Source organism: Microcebus murinus, chromosome 7 (genome assembly GCF_040939455.1).
Source record: "Microcebus murinus isolate Inina chromosome 7, M.murinus_Inina_mat1.0, whole genome shotgun sequence".
NCBI classification, from domain to species: domain Eukaryota; kingdom Metazoa; phylum Chordata; class Mammalia; order Primates; family Cheirogaleidae; genus Microcebus; species Microcebus murinus.
In genome coordinates, this window is record NC_134110.1 from 9,958,639 (window position 1) to 9,977,502 (window position 18,864).

The 18,864-nt window shown below is 49.8% G+C and overlaps 1 protein-coding gene across 3 annotated transcripts in view; it reads left to right on the top strand.

The window, feature by feature from the left end:
• The window catches only part of SLCO3A1 (solute carrier organic anion transporter family member 3A1), a 283,652-nt gene that overhangs the window by 227,270 nt on the left and 37,518 nt on the right, over window positions 1-18,864 (top strand). For all 3 annotated transcript variants that reach the window (XM_012757050.2, XM_076004789.1, XM_012757051.2), the window contains exon 5: window positions 14,204-14,368. In XM_012757050.2, the coding sequence (XP_012612504.1) occupies window positions 14,204-14,368 (165 nt within the window). The remainder of the gene's footprint in view (window positions 1-14,203; window positions 14,369-18,864) is intronic.

Genomic DNA, 18,864 nt, shown 5'->3' on the forward strand with positions numbered 1-18,864 from the left:
TGCATTTGTGGGTGCAAATAAGCGGAACAGTGTCGCACATGTAAGAGGAATTAACATTGCTCCCAACGCCTATATGTTGTAGTTTCTGATTCGTTTTGCTTGAGCCTACAAATGGGTTTCTTCTTGGGCCATCAATCTGTGTCCCCTGCCATGCTCTGCAGAGAGCAAAGGCCCCTGAGAAGAGCTGGCATTGCATAAGAGCAGCCTCTCCAGCCCCATCCCTGTTGGGACCTAGACAGTCTTCACACACACCTGGGACAGCATGGGGCTGCCCACCTTGAGGCAGGTCCACCTGGGTTAAAATCCAGCTCGGAGACTTCTTAATCATGCAGGCTTGGCCACATCATGTAACTAACATATGGTTGTCTGGTTTAATCTTTAAAAAAAAAAAAAAAAAGACAAGGTTTTGCTCTGTCGCCCAGGCTGGAGTGCAGTGGCACAATTAATTAAATGCAACCTTGAATGCCTGGACATAAGCTTTCCGAATAGCTAGGACTACAGGCGCATATCACCGTTCCCGGCTAATATTTTGTAGAGACGGGGTCTTGCTGTGTTGCCCAGGCTGGTCTCTAACTCCTGGGCTCAGGTGATCCTCCTGCCCCAGCCTCCCACAGTGCTGGGATCACAGATGTGAGCAGCTGCACCCGGCCTGGTTTCATCTTTACAGCAGCTACATAAAGTTGGTGTCGCTGATTATTCCCGTTTATACTAATATATGAGGAAACCGAGCTTTGGTGATAGGAACTTGGGCCTGTGGTTTGCTTTTCAGGGCACTCCCCCAAAACAGTAGGCTTCAGAGGTCTATTTCTGACAGTCGGCCATCAGTTGGGTTTGCAACCCTTATCAGCGGCGGGATGGAAAGCCCAGAATCTTGTTCCAGAACAGCCTGCAAGTCCTCATCTTGTAGTGACTGTCACATAACCGTTTTGCAAAGCAAAAGAATAAATGTGGGAGTTTCCTAAACTCCACCATCTCCCCGCAGGTGGGAGCCTGCCCAGCCAAGGTACATGTTTGCATCTCAGCTGTCCCACCAATAACTTTCCCTTAAGCCCTGGCTCTGATGCCCTCCTCCCTGGTCTTGCTCTGTGGACGACCCATTTCTCAGGACACACCCCCTGTCCATCCTCTCGTGTCTAGCGCTGTCCTCTCCTCCCCTTTCCTGCATAGTAAGCCGTGTGTGGGTGGGCACTGCACCTGTCGTGGCCTCCTGAATCTAGCAGATGCTCAGAGTTTGCAGAATGGCTTGTGAAAGCCTGAGCCTGGAGGGAGGAAGGAGTTCAGGGGACTGTAGTAAACGCACAGTGTTATCTTCAGCTGGTGTGTTAAATCTACTCACACCCATGGTTTTGTGTTCCACTGCAAGTTACCTCCAGTGTCACTGGTCCTGAGAGGCCTTGAGGGCCAGGTCCCAGGTCCCCTCTGCAGCCACGTGTCCATCTGCCTTCTCTCTCAAGCTCTGTGTGGTCTCAAGCACTCTCCTCTTTGCTGCCGTTTCTCCCTGGAACGCCCTTCCTCCCTCGGTTCACTCTGGGCAGGACACTGTCCTCACCCTCCCCAGGAAGCATCTCCAACACAGCCCCTCTGTGCATGCCCCCACGTGCCCAGTGCTAGATTAGCTGCAGTCCTCTGTCCCCCACAGAACCCCTGCACAGCGCTGGCTGCTGCATTGCCCTGGTGGTCTGTCTGCTTGTCTGCGTCTGCCCAAAGACTGTGGGTTCTCCAGGGCCGGAGTTCCTGTTTGTGTGTTCATTTCCCGTGCACAGCACAGTGCCTGGCACATAGGTGACGCTGGTTGAATGAATGAAGTAACAAATGAACACTTTCTAGCCAACATGCATGCATGTGTACGCATGTGTGCTCACACACACACGTGCACTGGGCCCACATACACGTACGAGTAGTTAACGTTTGTTTTCAGTGCATTATCATATTTAATCCCCAGCCTTGTGAAGCATTGCTGTCATTTTACAGATAGGGAAACTGAAGCTTAGAGGTGGAGAGGAAAGACATTTGAACCTCAGTGAAGGCTCCAATGTCTGTCTGTCTGACCATGACGTTATACTGCCATTTCTGACAATAAACAGATGCACTCTTAAAGAGTAAGTGGAACCTGGGCCGGGCACAGTGGCTCACGCCTATAATCCTAACACTCTGGGAGGCCGAAGGGGGAAGATCACTTGAGATCAGGAGTTCGAGACCAGCCTGAGCAAGAGCAAGACTCTGTCTCTACTAAAAATAGAAAAATTAGCCAGGCATGGTTGTGTGTGCCTGTGATCCCAACTACTCAGGAGACTGAGGCAGGAGCATTGCTTGGGCCCAGGAGTTTAAGGTTGTAGAGAGCCATGATGATGCCACTGCACTCTACCCAGAGTGACAGAGCGAGACTCTGTCTCAAAAAAATGAATAAGTGACATCAGCAGGTGCTAAGGGCAGAATGTACCCTCAAAAGATGGGTCTTCCAGATAAGGCTACAGCCTAAGAGGGAGGGAAGAACTGACTCTCTGCAGGCACTGGCCCTTCCTGACCCTCTGCCAGGTGTTCTAGCCGGGACAAATGTAAGCACACCAGAGGTTTAAAGCCCGAAGGGAGAGCCCTGCCTTTGATCACTGAAAGAGCAGGGCAATCAAAAGCTGAGCGCTCTTGTCTCTGAGCGCTTTGCACTGACTGCCAAGTGGTCTCTTCCTATCCCAGAAAAGACAGCAGAGCCTAGTGACAGCAGGTGACAGCTGAGCGGGTGGGGCTGGGGCCTCAGGCTCAGAGTCTTTTAAACCAAGTCTTAAAAACCTTAAAAATCTAGGGGGTGATTTGTGATTCTCAGAGCTCTTGCATGGACCTCCCATTTGGCCCCCACAGTTGACCAATGGGATGGATGATGTTACTAATCTCTGTGCCACCAATCGGGGATCAGGATCTCGGAGCTGGCGGGGAGGCGGGGGGAGAGGTGGGAGGAGGGTTGGTCAAACAGGTGCCCGTACCTGGTGGTGCTCCCAGTCTCCAGACTCTAAATCTCATGCTCTTTCCAGTGTTTCCCACTCTGGGAAGCAGTGGTGAAGGAGTCCCTAAATTGTTAAGGAACCAACTAAGGGAAAACGGAATCGGCATGGGGTCCATGTGACAGCAGAAGCCCTTCCTGTGTCTGAGAAGCTCATGTCCTTTCCGCTCAGCATGTGTCCCCTCCAGAAGAGGCCCGAGAGCCTGGAGGGGCTTCGCCTTGGGAGGAGCTGAATTGTGCCTGGGCCCTGGGTGCATCCCACTCTGCACAACACAGTCCATCACTGCGTTCAGCCCATTTACCACCTAAATCCCTGCCCAGCCTGCTCTGTTCTCTCTCACACTCCAGCGTGCCCTGGCCCCTGCGCTCTGCTGTCCACACTGTGATCTTTTCGGGACACATCTGATCGTGTCGCCCCCTCCTGCTTTAAGGGATGGAGGCAAAGTCCTTTTGTGGTATCCAGGTTCCTCCAGCCCATTCTCACCCCACTCCTGCCTTTTTCCTTCTACACCCACCTCATCCACCTTCTTTTACTCCCCTCTGTTCTCCAGGCACGATGGGGACTTTGCCCTTAGAGTTCCCTCCACTGGAAATCCCGGTCCCATCTTCCAACATTGGCTCATATGTCATTCCTTACATTGGTTTTCCTGACCTCCTGATGTTACCCCTTCCACGTCCTAATTTTACTGTATATGTGTGATTGTCACTTACCCTGTAAGCTCCAGGAGGGTGGGGACAGCTTCCGTTTCTGTGCATGTCCTGGTACACAGCAGGTGTTTAGTACCTGCTGTTCAATAAGTGGAGGAATAAACGGATCACAGGACATGCATTGCCAAGCCCGGTGCAGTTTGCTGCTTTCCCTAAAGCTCCCCTTCTCCTGCTTCCCACCCAGCGTTCAGGCCTATGTTTGATCCATCCATAGATACAGGCTGGATGAGAGTGTCACAGCCAGTGTCACTGGCTTCCACTGCTGGCCCACCAGTGACCCACCTCTGGGCAGAGGGTCTGTTCCTGGCACCCTGAAGCTAGCAGGGTCTGCCAGCCCCACTGCTGAGGCCAACATGCCCGGGTGACTTTGGGCTTGGTGTTGCTACTTACCCATCTTCTGGCAGGTGTTTGGGGTCTTGGGCAGGGGACACATTCACCGCTGTGTACCGCTGTGCTTCCCACTGTCGGACAGGAGCCGCAGGTTTGCCTGGCCGCAGGACCCAGCTCACGCCTGTGGCTTCTGCATCTCTGGGCCGCCTCCGTCCCTCACCATTTATCAGTCAGTTTGGGCTGCGTTATTGTTTATCAAGGCCCTGTGCCTGCCAGCATGATGCCATTGCAAGGAGCCTGGAGGTCTGACCGTCCTTGTTGTACAGGCTAAAGGGCTGTTTTTATCATATCTTCAATACTGCTCCTCTCCTTGCGTGGATTTCCCATTAAAACCTTCCTTCTTGATTCCGTGGTGAAGGAAACCTCCTGCCCTCCCCAGCACTTGGAATCCTGTGCCCGTCTGGGGTCACATTCTTCATGCCACAGTTGTTTTTGTACGTCCCCAAGGACTAGGCTGGTCAGTGGCTTGATTATGTTCTTATCAGCGTTGGTGGGGGGAGCTGTGGGAACAGGCACTCAGATAAGCTATGGCTGCACTTGTCAAGTTATTTCAGCAAAGCAACCGAGATAAACACATGTGAGGGCCCCTAGCACGAAGCCTGGCATGTTGGCACTCGCGAAGACCGTGTTGAATGAAAGAATGAAGGGAATTATTAGAAGGCAGCTTTTCCCAATGGGTGTTCCTTGGAACTGGAGTCCTGTAAGATGCTCGTGGAAAAACAAATCAACAATAATAACAAAGTGTGGGGTGTGGTTACATGTCCACAGAAGTTTGGGAAACTCTATACTATGTGACCCTCTCGGAGACACCTGCTTTATGTTGGCATATTACAGGCTCTGAGAAAGTCGGCTCCCAGGAACGTTGGCTGACTGTGTTGTGCTCCACATTTCTCAGACTTATGTGACTACAGAACTCTTTTATTCATGTTAACTCTTTGGCCACTTGGCGAATGCTGCCAGAATACAGGGTAGAAGGTGGAGGACCTTCTGAGGACCACAGAGGGAGGAATTGAAGACGCAAGTCTGGAGGTTGTAGCATTTCAGCCCGATCTGGAAGGATAAGCAGAAGCCCCACGGATGGAGAGCAGAGGGCTTTGGGATGGGAGGCAGGTGTGAGCAGAGGCACGTGGACAGGAACACCCAAGGTGTGGCTAGAGACAGACGGCTGGCGTTGAAGCACAGGATTTAGGAAAGGTCACAGTAGAGGGCAAATGGGGCAGCTCCTGCACCAGCAGAGTTCCTGCTACCTGAAGCTGCCCATTAAGACCTTAGCAAAACTATGAATGAACTATTGAAAGCCTTGGCATTGCCCTTCCAAAGTGTCTGGACTTTATTGTATGAGCCATTGTTTCCTAGCCAGGGAGGGTTGAATCAACATCACCTGCAGAGCTTCTTGAAACACCCTTATGTGTGGGCCACACCCCAGGAATTGTGATTTTGGAGGCTCCAAGCATCTGGATGTCTTCATAGCCACCCAGATGATTCCAAGCAAACTCCCAGTTACAAATGAATTCTAGAGGCAATGGAGGTTCTTTGAGTGGTCTCCATCTGGGGCTATACCAGGTCCTCCTGCAGTTGTACCTAAGTTGCCATGGCAGGGGCCTCACTCACCAAATAAGCTTGGGACACTCTGTGCCTCCCTTGGAGATTCAGCAGTGGCATTAGACCAGGGGTCCTCAAACTTCTTAAACAGGGGTCCAGTTCACTGTCCTTCAGACCGTTGGAGGGTGTGCACTGTGGGCCCGGGACGAGTCAGCTGCTAAGCAGGACAGGCAGTGGTGGCAAAAACACCCAGAGGGCCAGGTAAATGTGCTAGGCAGCCCGCATGCGGCCCGCGGGCCGTAGTTTGAGGACGCCTGCAGGCATTGAAGGCCTGCTGTAAACCCAGGGCTTCAGGAAACAATGTTAGGAACCCTAGGCTTCAAGATGGGCATTTACATCAATTTGGATGTTGGGCTCCACTGTTTCTTCTCTGCACATTACTGTTTCTCTTCCAGATTTCCCAGGAGTGGATTCTCACAGAGTTTTCATGAATGCTAAGTGCAGCCAGCCCTGCGCCACTGAGGTGGGGCACCAATCTCCCAGAGAAGGTTCTCAGGGGCTGCCGGGGAGTAGTGAACATGGCTGTTTGCTTACAAAAGACCCTTTTTTTCCCGTGGTCTTTTTCTTTGTGCTGCCTCTGACATGGGAAGACACAATATTGGGTCTGAATAAGAGGTTGCTGCCTCCTGGCTCCCTTTTCATCTCTGCGGTCCTGTGACCAGCCTGTGCTGCTCCGGCTTCTCACTCCAGAGGGAGGGAAGTGACTGGGGTGACACCAATTTGGATCTGCAGCTTGCGGGAAGCTCACCAACCGTGCCTCTGCAAAAGCTTGGTTCTTGCTTTATTTTAGTGCCTTTAATGGCACTTTCCCCCCCTGATTTTTAATTTTATTTTTAACTGTTGTGGAAATGTAAATCAGTGCAACCATTATGGAGAACAGTATGGAGGTTTCTCAAAAAAACTGAAAATAAAACTACCATATGACCCAGCAGTCCCGCTGCTGGGTATATATCCAAAGGAGGGGAAATTAGTATATCGAAAAGATACCTGTACTCCCACATTTATGGCAGCACTGTTCACAACAGCCAAGATTTGGAATCCATTTAAGTGTCCATCAATGGATGAGTGGATAAAGAAATTGTGGTTCTTGCTTCAAACTGGCTAATGGGCAGCTGGATGAGCTACGCTGAGATGAGCAGCTAGATGACTTTTTTCTCTTGAGGCTTCTTGGTGGGGCTGTAAAGAGTTGGTGATCTTGAAAGAATCGATAGAATTGTAGTTATCCAGTTTCCCAACACCATTTATTGAAAATAATTCTTTTCCCCACTGTATGTTTTTGTCTGCTTTGTCAAAGATTAGATGACAATATGTGGATGATTTCATCTCTGGGTTCTCTGTCCTGTTCCAAAGATCTATGTCTCTGTTCTTGTGCTAATACCATGCTGTTTTGGTTACTGTAGCCTTGTAGGAAAGCTTGAAGTCTGGTAGACAGATACCTCCTAGTTCTTTTTGCTTAAGATTGCTTTGGCTATACAGGGTCTTCTCTGGTTCCATACAAAGCATATAATTATTTTTTTCTAGATCTGTAAAGAATGATGATGGCACTTGATAGGGATTGCATGAGAATTGATGGCTCTGCATTGTCCTAGCCAATCCACACGACACTGACATTTGGGTTTCATTCTGAACACTTGTTTCTGGCACTAATGGTTTTCTATTTGTTAGCTGAAGCCACAGCCTTCTCTGTACAAAGGAAGCATCACCCTCTGCCTCTTATCTATAGAAGACAAGCAAAAGGAACCAGTAGCTATTTTTTTCAAACCTGCCGTGAGAAGGGGCCAGGAAGCTCCCCTGGGTTCCTGAACGGCCCAGGGCAGAGGTCAGGAGGCAGACTCACCCACAGCAATGAGGCCCAGGCTGAGGCCGCTACGTGCATGGTAGGGGCTCGCTTCCAGATGACTTCCAGACACTGTGGGCTGCCTCTCCTGCCTGGATGTTCCCCACCCCTACCTAAGAGAGTGGTCTAGACATCTCCAGAATGGACAGTGGGAATGAAGAAGAAACTGTTATTCTGGATTCCTGGCCCCACAGGCAAGGAATCGTTGGCCCTGACTACAAAAGCTTACTGTCCATGCTTCCACTATGGACCTTGGACCTGTGGAATGGCACTGATGGTTGCATCATAAGTTTGTCCTCTTTCCTTTCAGTTCATGTTTCTTAAGAGGCTATGACAATTACCCTTCAAGACTTTGTGATCCATCCATTCGTTTATGTGTTGAAGTCTTTAATCCACCTTGCATTTGTTAAGCATCTGCTCTTCCCGGGCATGGTGCCCACCTCTAATGAAGGAGCTGCCCCATCCCTGCTCTCGGGTGGCTCCTCGCATGGGAGGCAGAGCAGGACCCAGGCCAGGACGTCCAGTGGGGGCTTCGTCATGGTGGTGGCAGCCTGCACTGCTCACGTCGGGAACCAGCTCGGTGGCTGCTAACCATGCATGCTATGCTGTGACACTTTATTTTTCCTAGGGTTCCTTCTATCGTGGGTTCACACTGCTACCTCTGTTACAAGGTTTTTCCACGTCTTCATTATTTCTTCCTTCCTCATTCCTTTTTTTTTTTTTTCAGTTATGATTTGAAAACTGTTATTTATCTCATTCCAGTTCCCTCTGCCTCTCTTCTGTTCAGGGGTCTTATGTGTTGGGAAGCCCGTCATGGCCCCTCAACTTTGAGAGGAGCAACTGTATCCATTAGCAATAATCAAACCTTGGGTTAAACCTCATTGGCTACAACACAGCCACTGCCCAAAGCTAGATAAACAGCTTTTTGTTGGTTCAAATTCCCACGGAAAACCTGGAGATTAAGAGTGTGGACTTTGGAATGCACGCCGGCTGAGTTGGAATCCGTCCCCTTCACCTGTCAGCTTTGTGTTCTTGGGCAAAGTGGGATTTTCAACCTCTCAGAGAATCAATCCTGGGTTTTCTTGTGCCTGAAATGGTGACAGGACGACCTGCTGCTGTAATGGTTGTGAGAGTTAAAGGGAAAACCCGTAGCACTGTGGCTGCCGCTGTGATAATGGCTGCGCGTTTGCATGCAATGGCTTCATCTCCCCGTCTTGGGACCCTTGACCCTGGTGTATTGGCAGCAATGTTATTAAAGGAAAAGAAAGGCAAGGCCAGTTTCAGTGGAGAGATTAAAGGCAGAAATACACTGAGAGGCGAATGAAGTACGTGCTGTGAGCCCCACAAGGACCAATTCCTGGGGCACCTCCCGTTCCTAAGAAGGGCCACGGACAGGTGCAGTTGCCGCCTGGCCTGGCCTGTCGTTTGGAGGAGGGAGATCTCCTTGGGGAGCCTTGACTCCAGCGGAGGCTCCAGGAGCTCTGCTCCCCACCTGCACAGGTGCGTCCACCCTGCCCCAGGCCGTTCCCCGCTCCGCCTGCTCACCAGTGCACAGACACGTCCGGCAGCAAGCCTGGTGCTCTCGCGGCCCCAGGGAACACCATAAATGGCGAGTAGCCTGGGGTCCCTCCGTGCTTTGGCCGTGGATGACTTCTATTTCTATCAGTTGTGATCCTGTTGAGCTGGTGCCTGTGTGCCAGAGACACCCGGCCACCTGCTTTACATCCACGGGTCCTGTTGCATCTTTACGGCCGTCCATCGAATGGAGTCACGTGCTCCAGTCACACTTCTGCTAAGTCTTCAAGGCAGAATCCAAATCCCCGTTACCGCTCCCAGACCCGGTTCTTAGCATTGCGTTCTACGGCCTCGTTCAGCAAAAGCTTTTGGCCAGGTGCAGTGGCTCATGCCTGTAATCCTAGCACTCTGGGAGGCCGAGGCGGGCGGATTGCTCAAGGTCAGGAGTTCAAAACCAGCCAGAGCGAGAGCGAGACCCCGTCTCTACTATACATAGAAATTGGCCAACTATTAATTGGCCAACTAATATATATAGAAAAAATTAGCCGGGCATGGTGGCGCATGCCTGTAGTCCCAGCTACTTGGGAGGCTGAGGCAGCAGGATTGCTTGAGCCCAGGAGTTTGAGGTTGCTGTGAGCTAGGCTGACGCCACGGCACTCACTCTAGCCTGGGCAACAGAGTGAGACTCTGTCTCAAAAAAAAAAACAACATGGACTGAGCCCCAGATCCATGCCAGATCTGGTCATTTCCCCCAACCCGAGTGGGAATTCGTTGTTGTTAATATTATCTCTAAAAATTAAGCTGCACCTTTGACTACCTGGAGTAGCCTGCTTGCTTCATCTTCAAACCCGGAGCGGCACCTCTCAGAACCCAGACCAGAATAGCGCGCTGGTTCCAAGCACATGCTGTGGCGGCAGGTGCCAGGGCTTGAGTTTCTCCTGGTCTGCTCTGACCGCGGGATCATTCTCTGCCTTGGTTTTCTCATGAATCGGGGATCTCACTAGTCCCAAGATCCCAGGCTGCTTGTGAGGGTCGTGTGAGTTGGCGCGAATGCCGTTAGCACGGTGTTTGGCACATAGGAAATGCTCTGTCGACATCGGTCCTCATGACTTCTCCAAACCTGCCTTTCTCCCTCCTGAAGGAGTCTCAGTTCCCAAGAAGTCCCAGTCCTATAGGAATGTCTTTTGAAGACTAGTGGAGGGAAACCTGTGTCCCCCTAGAGACCACCTGCCGCTGCTGCTGTTTCCAGTCTTGCTGGTGCCAGCCCCGGGCTCCTGATGGGAGTAGAAAGCTTCCCCCGGCTGGTGAGACTGTGTAACTCCCAGCGTGGGAGGCTAAATCAGTAGGTGGGAGGTAACTGGCTGAGGGTGTTCAGTGGCCTGGTGTGGCCCTGGTTCACCAGTTTCTGTTTGCCTGGGCCACCTCATTAGCTGCTGCCTCCTTAAGAGTGTCACAATTTTATGGGCGTAAGAATCCATTGGAAGGGAAAAGCTTAAAACACTGGGGGTAGCCCCAGGATCGAGCTGATTAATAGCCCTTCTCAAACTACGCCTTTGGAAGGTAGGCTGAACCTTTGAGAAGGGATCATTTCAGGGTGATACAGGTCTTCGCAATAAAACTGGGGATGGGAGGAAGAACCTGGGAGGAAAATAGCTGAACACCAGGGGAAGCTGTCGTTTCTCGAGGCAGAGCAGCTTCGTAGAGGGAGAAAAGATGTTCTTCATGCAAATGAGGCCCACTGAGGCTGCCCGGGCCTCCGGTCAGATGCTTCTCAAACTTAGTGATTTTTCACATCTAATTCAAGGAGAAATTAGTCATTAGATATTAAGACAAAAAGAGGCAGACGCCTATCTCAATAAGGAATCCTTCCCATTGAAGCGGAATTATCTCTGGAGTAATTAAATTGCTTGCTGAAGTATAAAAAACGTTCCATTAGCCGGAGTTGCCTTTGTCGAGCGGTGCCTTCCTCATCCCCAAGCAAATCGTGATGACTCTGAACAAGGACGAGGAGATGCCGGGACCTAGACAGATAACGTGATCAAATTCAAATCATCATCGATGTCGTTTCTGAGCCAGAGAGCAAGGTTCCTACCTGTCAGATGCCGGAGGCGTCAGGTGTCAACCCAGCGGCAGTGTTATTTGTGACCGAGCCTGGCCGCAGTGCTTTGTCTGTCTGGAGTCCCAGAAGCTGAAATTCTGCACCCACACAAAGGAAGGGAAGCCTGCGACCAAAACGCTGCAGAGGATCGTTTGCCTGGAATGTCCCCAGCCTGCCTGTTCAGTGTTGGCAGTGGTTTCAGATTTTAGATACCTTAATTACAAAAGAGTACTGATTGAGTAGCATTGTCGGTACCTGCCAAAACACATAAACAAGACTTTCGAATTCATTCATTACAAGAAGGTGCTGTGATTGCCTGATGTGATCCATACTGCTTTCTCTGCGGTGTGGAGCTTGGCGACATGAACAGCCAGCTTCTTGCCACGGGTGCATTGCACGATCACAGTGTGCCACACGCTATAGCGAATCCTCCTCCTGTCCGTGAAGATAAATGCTTATACCTCATCGTCCTCTGTTTATCCTCATCGTATTCATCTTCTGTATTTGCTAGACCCACATTTTTAAATATTTCAGCCAGCATTCCTCTAAATATTTGTATGATACTTAAAAAAAATAATGTGGATTTAACAAAGGAAAGTTTGAAATTTTTCTAAAAATTCAGATGATTGTAAATGTTTGACACTGTTAAAAAAAAAAATAGACAAAGCACGTGCAAAAAGGCCATCCATTCAAAATACAGCAAGGTATGAACATAACAATACCATGGATTTAAAGTTGTTTCTTCACCATCTTTAATCTCATTCATAGCCTTTTAAAAGTTTTTCTTTGCTTTTTATGGGTGCATGTATTTAATCAGGCAGTTGCCTTCCTAAGGTTTCGGTAATGTTACAGGGAACCACCACAGAACGGCCGGGGCCACCAGCTCTGGTTATCATCTGGTTGTGACATAGGATCTGATCTGGTTGCCCGGGACACGGTAATTCTGAGCCTCCCGTCACCTGCCTCAGTCTGTGTCCATAACTAAGTTCCTTTCGTTATGTCAAAGAGCCCTTAAATCCCCATCTCTTACATAGGTTTTCATTTTTGAAACGTGGTACTTTCCTGGAAATGATACATTTTTAAGTTTTGTATGCCTGCCAGTTCTTGACCCATTGTTTTGTCATTTTGATTTATTGAGCTTGTCTGTTAACATTATTAAAAACTTATGTATTCTCTATTATTATTTTATTCTAATTAGTTGGGCCGTTTAGAGGTTTCATCTCCTAAGAGATGAGATTGAGCCTGTGTAATTAGCTCTCTTCTTCAGGACAGCTGGCTAATTCATCACCTTGGAAGGCACTGTTAGACTCCCCGCCCACCTGTGCGTTTGGCGTGACCACGGGCACTGATTGGTTTTTCCCAGACTCGATATAGTCCTTGCTTCCTCTGGGACCCAGTGTTTTACCTTTTCTGTTTGTACAGGTGGCAACACCTACACCACATGTCAAATATTCCACATTATTACGGTTACAGCTGAACAGAGTTCCCTTAACGTCAGTGTCTGGCACCACCTTTACAATGCTTGCCTTATTTGTGTGCCACCTACACCATTATGTATAGAAGACTTCTCTTTAAATAAATTTACATCGACTTGTTTTAACCTAGCAGTGTCTTAAACCATAGTAGCCATGAAACCTCACATTGGATGCATGAGCCATATTTCAGTTAATGTTTTTGTCAGTGCATTTCAAAATAATAGCATAAATATTCACGCGAGAGCGTTGTCCTCGGACCCCCAGACTGCCCTCTGGCAAACTGCCAGGCAGGATGCACAGTGGTACCATAGTGAGGAGACTGAGCTGAAGACCACGTGCCAACGATGCTGAGTGCTGGAAATATCCAGATAATGTACTGCTTTTCGGAGGATTTTAAAAAATGAATCTCCTGTTTTTAAAAGCACCAGTGTAAGGGGAAATCTTGGTGGCTTATAAAACCGTAGGCTTTAAGAAAAATGGAGTACAAGAAAATAATATCGAGATGCATGGCTTCAACGGCTTTCCAGATCTGTCAGTATTTAAAGTGGTACCCGAGCCCCAGAGTGCTTCAGCCCACCACCAACTGTCACCGGAGCCCTGAGCACCTGGGGCTGGGTGGCGTTTCTTCTAGGGTGGGTTGGGTGATGAGAAAAACCCGCTTGAGGAGGAGGAAAGACATGCAGCACAGACCTGGGGTCAGATCATTGCCGTAGCAGGAACTGGCCCGAGCACGGAGGAGGGAGGACCTGGGTGCAGGTGAGAAGCAGCAGGAGCTGCTGGGGCTAGACTGCAGGGGGGCAGGGGGTGGGGCAGGGAGCGTGATGGGAGCGCTGAGGGTCAGACCGCAGGCCATGGCACAGAGTAGGGATTTTGGCCGTCGTGGCGTTTTGAGCGGGAAACGGATGTCAGCTGATCCCGCTGGCTACCATGTAGGGAGTGATTATATTGGATCAGGATTGGAACCCAAGACCCTAGCTGGGTGGCTCTAGCAGTCCCCAGGGGGAAGTTGATCGGACTTTTGCCACGGAGGTGACTGTGGAGGTGGTGAGAAGAGATTGGGTTAGGCACATACATAATTTGGAGAGCACTAGAATTTCATTTCTTTCTTGAAACTGTTATGATTATATTTTCTTATCGTGCACCCACACACGTATATATAGTTATATGTATTTATCAATAGGTATATTGGCATATACTTAGATACATTGATATTTATCATGTATAACATATATATTTTTCTTTTGAGAAACAAACCCCAAACTTCTCTTTTTTGGGGGTGGGGGAAGGTATGGAAATATCTTCTGATTATTCAAAATGTATTTTAATGTTTGCAGTGGATTGTAAGAAAAGGAATGGTATAAGCTCTTCTGTTGTAGTAGACGATAGTTTGGCAAACTATTGGTGTATGTTTTGAAGCCAGGGTTTTCAGTTACAGGGTACAGGGTTTGGCCTGAGCAACAAGGTACCTCCTGATGCTGTTTGCTGAGATGAGCAGGAATGAGTCAAGGCACGGCCCCTAGAGCAGGAGGCTCTAAGACAGGAGCAAGGAGTGTGACCGAAACCTTCTGCTTTCTCTCTGCCCACAGTGATCCCGAAGGTCACCAAGCACCTGCTCTCAAACCCCGTGTTCACCTGCATCATCCTGGCCGCCTGCATGGAGATTGCGGTGGTGGCTGGCTTCGCCGCCTTCCTGGGGAAGTACCTGGAGCAGCAGTTTAACCTCACCACCTCTTCTGCCAACCAGCTGCTCGGTGAGTCCGTCCCGCAGTCCTCCCGAGAGCGCAGGGGGGGCTGTCGTGCATGTGACACGCTGAGAGTTTACCGAACTCCCCTGAAAAGCCCAGTGCTGTGCTGGGCCTGCAGCAACAGCGTACATGTGGTCTCTGTACACAAGGAATTTCAGAGTACATTCTCAGCGTGAGATTTGCCTGCCTGAGGCAGTCTCTAAAAGGACATGACAATAAAGAGCAAAAATATGAAATGTATATAAAAAGCATTGGAAGTCGATAGACTGATGAGAACTGGAAAATTTGGGGAAGATAGGATGAAGGAAGAGGATAGTAAGGATGAATCTTGAAAGGTTAGCAAGTTTTTGTCAGGCCCATAAGAAAATAGGGATGTTCTTGGCAGCCTGGCACTCACAGTTGGCATTACACTCCCCACCCATCCCATGCCCATGGCAGACATAGCTAATGGAGCATGACACTCCCACGCCCGTGGCAGACATAGCTAATGGAGCATGGCACTCCTCCTCCCAAGCTCAGGCATGGATCCACTGTTCTTCTCACTAGAGGACTACAAGTGTCTACTCAGTTGTTTGGAGTTGACACACTAAAGAAAGCCAATTTGCCCTCATGAGAGGCAGCATGGCTCAGGCAGGGTGAGGAATGGAGTCTCGCAGCATGTCTTAGTTTGCTTTACGTTTTGTGATAATATATTCTCCCCTTCCTCACATGACTGGGAAGCTACATTTGTTGAGTTAATCAGCTTAGATGTTGATTTATAGTGAGCAGAACAGAGACATGGCAGTTAAAGGCGAGGGAAGAGTTGAGGACGGCTCTCCAATGGTTGTCTTGGACAGCTGGTGATACCATTTGTGAAAACTGGAAATAGGGAAGAGGAGTCGGATCTGGGGCAAAGGTTCTGAGTCCAGACATAGAAGATGCTGAGTGTGAGATGCCTCTGGAATATCTAAGTGATGTCCTGGGTTCAGTTAAGGGCTCAAGAAGGGATAGTAATACATATTCATACATAGTAATAGAGGTTCAGTGGCATCAGCATGTGGTAGTGGACTACATGGTAGTGGAATTTGCATAGGGAAAATCTGTAGAATTAGAAAAGGACAGGTGAACCCCCAACCTGAGGACATAGAGGAGTCTGCAGAGTTTAAAACACATCATCTAAAAGAAATCCAGGGAGCATGGATCACGGGAGTCACGGGCAAGATGGTGCTAAGAAGAAAAGAGTAGCCAGTGACATGAGCTGTCCAGCAAAATGAGGGCCCCCGCGTCTCAGCTGGCTTTAGCAGTGAGGGTGCCCGACAGCCTGTGCCAGGGTGAGTCCCTGGGGTGGCACTGATGAGCCTGTTCTGTGGTGTGGAGAACATCCATGACAGGGGAGGAGTAGACAGCACAGGGATCAGCAGGCGGAGAAGGGAGAGAGGACCCCTGGCTTGTGTTGGCGTCAGGGGAGGGGAGCGGCGATTGTGTGGTTGCTAGGACAGGAAAGACTTGAGCAGGTTTCTCAGCAGAGGGCAAGGAGCCAGCAGATGGTGATTTGCAGAAGAGAGGGAATGTGGGTGGACAGCCCTTGATGGAAGAGCTCACCTGTTCTCCTGAAAGGGCAGAGGAGGGCCACGTGATGGGGGCTCCTGGTACAGCCAGGTGTGTGGGGGGGCTCCAGCCCTGCAGACTTCACCTTCTCTGTGAAGTAGGAGTCAGATCACCTGCAGAGAGGGGTGGGCATGTGATGTTTTCTGATCTTCTCCTTTAAAATCGCCCTTCGCAAAATGGCCAAGAAACAAATGCAAAGGTGCTAGCCATCGTGAGTCATCAGGGCGAGACACATTAAAACTGCTGTGAGATCCTGCTACACATCCACCAGACTGACAGTAGCGAGTGTTGCTGAGGATGTGGAGCAACTGGAACTCTCGTGTGGTGCTGGTGGGAACGTGACTTGGTACGGTCACTTTGGAAAACTCTTCGGCAGTACCGGTTAAAGCTAACCATATGTCTACACTGAGATCCTTCAGTTCTTTTCCTGGGCCTCTATCCAACAGAAGTCAGTGTTTGGGTTTGCTCATTAATACAGCATATATAACAATGTTCAGAGCCATTTTAGGCATACTAGCCCCAAACTGGAAACAGCCCAACTGTCTGTCAACGGTAGAATGAGGAAGAACATTATAGAATGTTCATACAGTAGACTGTTGCACCGCATGAAAAAGAAAGAACTTTGATACATGCCTCAAAGGGGTTGCATCTCAATGACGTTGAAAGACATCAGACTCAAAAGAGAACGTATATTTATATGAATTAAAAAGAGGAAGAGTTAATTAAGGTGATAGAGCCCAGAATAGTGGTTACCCTTGGTGGGAGCTAAGTGAATGGAAGCACCAGGGAGACTCCTGGGCTGCTAGGAATGTTCCAGACTTTATCTGAGCAGTGGTTGCACTGTTCCCTTAAGCTTTGTGTACTTCATAGGACATAACCCATCTCAATTTTAAAAAGAAGTTAAAGTCCTATCACAGTGACGTGGCCAGATTGCCTCCCCTCTCCCTGGGAGCTGCTAGGGTAGCACAAGCCTTATTTCTGTTTTTCTTTTATATACCAATAATTCTTTACTACCCACTATTTGGTAAGTTTTATTTCCAAGAAGTATTAGCAAAATGCAGTCAGCCCTTTAATACCTGCCTGTCAGAGATACGGTAAAATATGCTGCCTTATAATTAAAGTGATAACTTCCCTGTTATCTCCAGTATCTCTCAGGCTTCGTTCTCTAGCACCTGAGTTTCTCTCTCACCTCCTGATTCCTTTGCTGCTACTCCTTCCATTTTGATTATATTCGTGCAATTGCTTCGACCCAGGGGCTGTGCTCCGTTTCAGAGCAGATGCTGCCTAAGTCTTCTATCGACAAACAAATCAATAGTCTTCAGGGCAGAAGTTCAGAAAAACCAATTTTGCCTTCTGGTGCCTGTTTGTCTCCCAGTGATTTCTGTCCATGAGAGCAGTTGGCAGAGGGCACCTTCTGCGCCGGGCAGTCCAGTGCCCTCCCCCTGCGCCTCGTCCTTGGTGTCACTCCTATCACTGTGGACTGTGCAGGCAGGCCTCAGGAGGGCGGGGGGTGGGCAGTTGGGGGAGGCCCATTTTTAGGTAGCTCCTGCAGGCCTGGGAGGTGGGGCCCAGGCGGTCATCCCAGGGCATCGATGCTGGGCTCTGCCTGGCCCCCGAAGTCATCAGCAAATGGGGCGGAGCTTAGAGAAGAGCATCACAGGTCACTGAGGGTGGATGGCCTGCTGTGTGATGACGATCAAAAGGGCTCAGTCTGCCCAGGTTAAAGTAACGAGGATGGAGTTTCAGCGAAGTTCTGATCGCTGCCCGGAGTGTTAAGGACATATACACGTATCACGTATGAGGGAGGGAGAAGCGAGGCTGACAACGGCTTGGAGAAAAGGTGGGAAAGCCTGCTATTGCCATGGTTACCATCCCTGCCGGGTCACACCCCCACTGTCTCTGCTGGGAAGTAAAACAAAACACAGGCCTGTTCTCTGGGCGTGGGCATGTTGTCGCCGATGCTCATTCACACAGACCCAGTCTGCTCGGCGATCCATTCATTCTGAAAACAACAGTCGGATGCCCACTCGGTGCTGGGCGCCATGCTGGGCAACAGGGGATCCGGGCCGGGCTGAGCAAGACAAAAAAGGTTCTTGTTCTCAGGGAAGCTGCATCCTAGCAGAGGGCGAGAGAGCAAGAAGCAAGGAAGCCAAAAATAAATGAGACGGTCTCAGAGGTCCAGTTTCAGAGAGCAGGGAGAGCGGCGAAAATAATAAACCCGGGCGAGAAACGATAGGGAATCCTGCCGGGGTGGGGCGCAGGTACCCGTCTAGACAGGGCGGTCTGGGAAAGCCTCTCTGAAGAGGGCAGGGACCAGCCAGGGAAAGACACAGGCAGGCGTCCCGAGAGAGGGGACTACTGCAGGTGCACACACAGCCTGGGGGCCTCCGCTGTTTGGCCAGTTCCCAGAAGAGAAAGGAGGGGAGTGGCATGGCTGGGGTGGGCAGTCTGGCACGGGATGAAGACAGAGGCACGTAGGAGCCAGCTTGTGCGATCACTTCCATACCAAGGGAAGGATACCAAGCACGGATATTGCAAGACCAGCAGATGATACAGAGATATAATGTTTGTTTTAAGTGTGACTTGTGCTGTTTCCTCGCAGAGCTAGACCTCCCTGAGTATATTTTCTCACCCTAATATTAAAATTAATTTGCATTCCCTTAGCACACGCCAGCTGGCTGATGCAGCCTATTGACCTGGAGGGCTGTTGATTGGCAGGGAGGAGGCAGCCTAGACTGCAGAATTGGCCGTGCGTAATCTACACGGTAGATAAATGGCACAGAGTAGTTTAAAGCCGAGTTTTAGATGAAATGAATCAGAACGGAGCAAAACCAACCCGGAGATGGGAACCCTGGGATCTTTTGGTCCTCCTGAAATTCCATGGGCCTCTGAGAATCAGAAATAACAGGTTTACG